The 5,000-nt window shown below is 37.4% G+C and overlaps 1 protein-coding gene across 1 annotated transcript in view; it reads left to right on the forward strand.

Annotated features, from left to right (window-relative positions):
* LOC125034453 overlaps window positions 1-5,000 on the forward strand; it is an 8,926-nt gene that overhangs the window by 1,999 nt on the left and 1,927 nt on the right. Inside the window, exons 3-6 of the mRNA XM_047626206.1 lie at window positions 802-886; window positions 1,407-1,533; window positions 3,375-3,446; window positions 3,751-3,876. Of these exons, the coding sequence (XP_047482162.1) occupies window positions 802-886; window positions 1,407-1,533; window positions 3,375-3,446; window positions 3,751-3,876 (410 nt within the window). The remainder of the gene's footprint in view (window positions 1-801; window positions 887-1,406; window positions 1,534-3,374; window positions 3,447-3,750; window positions 3,877-5,000) is intronic.

Raw genomic sequence — 5,000 nt, forward strand, 5'->3', positions numbered from 1 at the left:
AATATAAATAAAAATTATATATAAAATGAAATGTAAAATATAAAATAAAATAAAAAGTAATATGAAAATGAAATAGAAACAAATAACATGAGAATAAACTAAAATAAATTTAAAAATAATATGAAAATAAGATAGATATAAATAAAAAAATATAGTATATGTTTCTTTACATTAATATACCATAGGAGTAGTGAAGGTTTTCGTCTGCTGTCTGAGACATACCCTTTTGAAACCAGGATCTCTATTTTCTCAAGTGGTCGGGAATATTTTTGAAAGTTCGGGATGCTGAACATTTTTTATAAATCATTGAGACAGGATCAAATGTAACTTTCTAGGTACAAAAAAGAACACTAACGGACTATACCGAAATACAGAAACAATTGTATAAGAGTTACGTGAAAGAAAGAGTTTAAGGAGCAGTTATTAGTCCAAATTATATCTGTGGAATATCTGTCTCTTCGTTCCTGTGAATTTTTTACGAAAATTTAGATAAAGGAAAAATAAAATATCGACTTAGATGTTTTTCTCCAGGTAGCCAGGGATGCTTTTAAGATGTGAAATAGATAACAAAGACCAAGAGAGAGGATAATACAGACAGATAGAGAGACAGACAAACAGACAGGCAAGCAGACAGACAGGAGGTAAAGAGAAAGTGAAACAAAACCAGAACAGAATTTTGACCATTTCTTATCTTTAATTTACCTATCTATCTACTCCCTCACTCATCTGTTAATATACATATGTGTGGGTACTCACCTGCCTAAAGACAACTGCTGTATCCACATTTCCCTCCGCACACAGGTACTTTAAACCCTCAAGGCAGCGCTCCCAGGCTTGTGTACATCTCAGGCCTGGCACTCGCTCTCGTCCTCTATGCGGTGTATAAGTAAGTAGGAAATGATTAACTGGTTATTTGAGGTTAGTTTGTTAGAAGTGCCAGAGACGCTAGGTATGATATATCCATATAAATAAACGTGCATATATATATATATATATATATATATATATATATATATATGTGTGTGTGTGTGTGTGTGTGTGTGTGTGTGTGTGTGTACATATATATACATAGATAGATATGTAGATAGATAGATAGATAGATAGACAGATAGATAGATAGATAGAAATTACTGTACACTGAACGAAACATAACATTATTATTATCATCATTATTATCATTATTATCATTATTATCATTATTTTATTATTACTATTATTATTATATTTTACTATCATCATCATTATTATCATTATTTTATTATCATTATTATTATTATTATTATTATTATCATTATTGTTATATACATATATATACATATATATACATATATATATACATTTTTATATATATATATACATATATACACACACACGCACTGAACGCCCCCCCACCCCCCCCCCCCCAGCGGGAACCTGACGGCGTTTCTGTCCATTCCGCGCCTGCAGACGTACCCGAGCACGTCCGAGGAAATGCTCGAGCAGGACTTCTCGCCGGTGCTCGTCAGGGGATACGCGCAGTACGACTTCTTTCGGGTAGGTTGGGGTTTGAGGCAACCGGCATTTGTTGTTGTTGTGTTGGTGTTGTTGTTGTTGTTGTTGTTGTTGTTGTTGTTGTTGTTGTTATTATTATTAGTGATTTTTTTTATAAAAATAATAATTATTATTATTATTGTTGTTGTTATTATTATTATCATTATTATCATTCTCTTTTTTTTTCTTAATATTTCAATAGCTTTCTTTTTCTTTTCATCTTTCATTATTATTCTTTTTACTCCAATTATTATTTTTCTTCTTGTGATTTCTTTTCCTTTTTCTTCTTCCATCTTGTTTATTCTTTTTTTTTATTATTATTCTTTTTACTCTAATTTTCATTGTCTCTTTTTCCTCTTCCTCTTTTTATTTTTTTATTATTATCTTTTTATTTTTATTTCCATTCTCCTCCTTTCCTTTTTTCTTCTTTTTATTCTTCATCCTCCCTATTTTATTTTATTTTTTATCATTATTCCTCTTTTACATCACATCTTATCATATTCCATATATTTGTACATATACATGAATTTATAATATATGATTTGTATAAGAACTTTGTACAGCATTACACTCTCTGTATAAAGACTTGAAACCCATATAGTAAATACATTACACGAGCTGTGTCTTTCCATTACTTATAGACGCACATTTATAAAGACAATATTATTCCGTTGAGTCACGAGGCACGTAGTATATACTGTTGATTATATATACATACGTTTCCTTCTTTGTACAGTCAGGGAAAAAAAAACTTTTGGTCAATATGGAACTGAACGCTTCTTTCTGATAACAGCAGATGACGATGCTATCTTGCCTCGCCATTCCACAGCACTTCGTCGATTTTTCATATTTGTGCAAGAGGGTAACAATGCCTATTTTTCTGACTGTGCATACTCTTCGCCGTGAAAGAGTTTCAATCTAGCTAAGTAGATCTTTTACGTCTGTTTTTATATAAGGGATACGGATATGTTATGAATGGATTCTAGCATTACATACAGATGTTTTAGAAAAAAATCTTGTATATGATATGCAGTCATGATGCAGTAAATGTACAAACATATATGTGTGTGTGTTTGTGTGTGTGTGTGTTTGTGTGTTTGTGTGAGTGTGTTGTGTGTGTGTGTGTGTATGTGTGTTGTGTGTGTGCTGTGTTGTGTGTGTGTGTGTGTGTGTGTGTGTGTGTGCGTGTGTGTTTGTGTTTGTGTTCTTACCAGGTTGTTCTTCAATAAGCTCAGGGATTCCGTCTGCTATATTTGATTTATCATATAACTTTTTAAGTAGATTTTTACACGTTGCAATAGTTCTGCTTAATAAACTGAATTCTTTGACATCCTTACGGACTTTTTACTCTCAGTCCTTTATCGTCTCCTCTCGTCCTTCCTGTGTTCAAAATACCAAAGCCAACTCTATCAAACTCCACTCTTCCTGTAGTAGAGTTCAGCAGCATAATCCTGTCGCCTCTTTCCCTTCTTTCAGCCATTCAGCAAATCCAATTCTCAGTAGTCTACCGTATCTCGTGGCTGCTCTTTGAACTCTTTCCAAATTGTCAGTTTTTCTAAAATAAGGACTCCATGCTACTCCACCGTATTCTAATGTGGGTCTTATGATGGTTGTACTGATCTTCCTTCCCATATCTACGTCTGCATACACGAATGGCCTCTTTGTGGATGCAGTCAGTCATAGCATCTTAATGGACCTTTTCGTTTACAGGAGCAGCTAGGCTTAAGTTCTTGGTTATGATCTCTTCAAAGTCTTTTTTCCCGTATTTGCTATGTACAGTACTTAGTTTCCTAACTTGTATTAGTATAGGACTTAATTTTTATTTGTTTTCTAATGCAGACTAGATTATATTTATTGGCGTTGAATTCCATTTTCCAAGTACAACTCCACATAAGTTCTCGAGGTCTCACTTGGAGGTATTGGCTTGCAAAAACGTCTGTACCCATTATATACATGTGTACGAGTGTGTGTGTGTGTGTGTGTGTGTGTGTGTGTGTGTGTGTGTGTGTATGTGTGTGTGTGTGTGTGTGTGTGTTTGTGTGTGTGTGTTCGCGTATGTATGTGAATGCGTGAGCGTGTGTCCATGCGTGCGTGTGTGTGCATATCTGTGTACATGCGTATATTTATGTGCATGAGCGTGCGTGCGTGCGTGTGCAGCAAGACCAGCCCAAAGACACTCCAACCCACATCTAAAAGCTAGTCCTTGACCCTCCCTCGCAGTACTCTCCGCTCAAGACGTACCAGGAGCTCTTCCGGAGGGCGGAGGCTCGTGAGAACATCTACCCCTTCGGCCGCGTGTCCCCCGAGGCCATCCTCAGGAGGTTCCGGACGGGGAAGGAGGTGGTCGTGAGTAAGTGCGGGGGGGGGGGGGGGGGGGGGGGGGGGCGAGTGTACTTGTTTATGCCTCGTCGTTTTTTTTGTTTTTTTTCATTCGTCTTTCTTTTTCTTCTTCTCTTTTTTCATGTATTTATTTTCTTTATTTTTTGTTCATTAGATTTTTCTCTTGATTTTTTGTTTATTAGAAAATGTTCTTTGCGTTTTGCTCATTAGAATTTTTCTTTATTTTTCGTTCATTAGAAAAATTTCTTTACTTTTTGTTTATCAGAAAATTTTCTTTATTTTCTGTTTTGTTCATTATATTTTTTTTCCCCTCTGTCCATTCGTCAATTTTCTCTTTCTCTCTTCATTTGTCACTTTTCCTTTTCGTTATCAATTTCTTCTTTTATTGTTGAGGTTCATTAATACATTTTCTTTCTTTCTTTCTTTCTTTCTTTTTTGTTCATTCTTCAATTTTTCTTTTCTTTGTTCTTTAGTCACGTCTTTACTGTTCTGTCAGTGTTAAGATATTCTCGTTAATGTCAACTGTCATGCATTTGTCACTTCAATATCCTTTATATGAGATTGGCTTTAATTGTTGTTCTCAGTTTTCTTAGTTTTATCACCATCTCTTTCCCTCCCTCCCTCCCTCCTTCCCTCCCTCCCTCCCTCCTTCCCTCCTACCCTCCCTCCCTCTCTCTCTCATTTCTAACCCCCTTCCCTTCCTTTCTCGTTCATTTTCTTGCTCCCTCCCACCTTCCATCATTCAATCCTACCCTTCCTCCCTCCCTCCTTCCCTCCTTCCCTCCCTCTCGCTTCCTCCTTCCCATCCTCCCTCTTTCCCTCCTAACCTCCCTCCCTCCCTCCCTCCTTCCCCCTCTCTCCCTCTCTCCCTCCCTCCTTCCCTCCCTCCCACCCTCCCTCACCCTCCTTCCCTCTCTCTCCCTCTCTTTCCCTCTCTTTCTCTCCCTCCCTCCCTCACCCTCTTTCCCTCCTATCCTCTCTCACCCCCATCCCTCCTACTCTCACCCCCCTCTCTCCTTCCCTTATCCTCCTTCCCTCCCTCTCCCTCCAACCCTGGCTCACCCCCCTCCCTCCTTCCCTCCTATCCTGCTTCCCTCCCTCTCCCTCTCCCTCCTACCCTCTCTCATCCC

The sequence above is a fragment of the Penaeus chinensis genome, chromosome 18 (assembly GCF_019202785.1).
Source record: "Penaeus chinensis breed Huanghai No. 1 chromosome 18, ASM1920278v2, whole genome shotgun sequence".
NCBI lineage: Eukaryota > Metazoa > Arthropoda > Malacostraca > Decapoda > Penaeidae > Penaeus > Penaeus chinensis.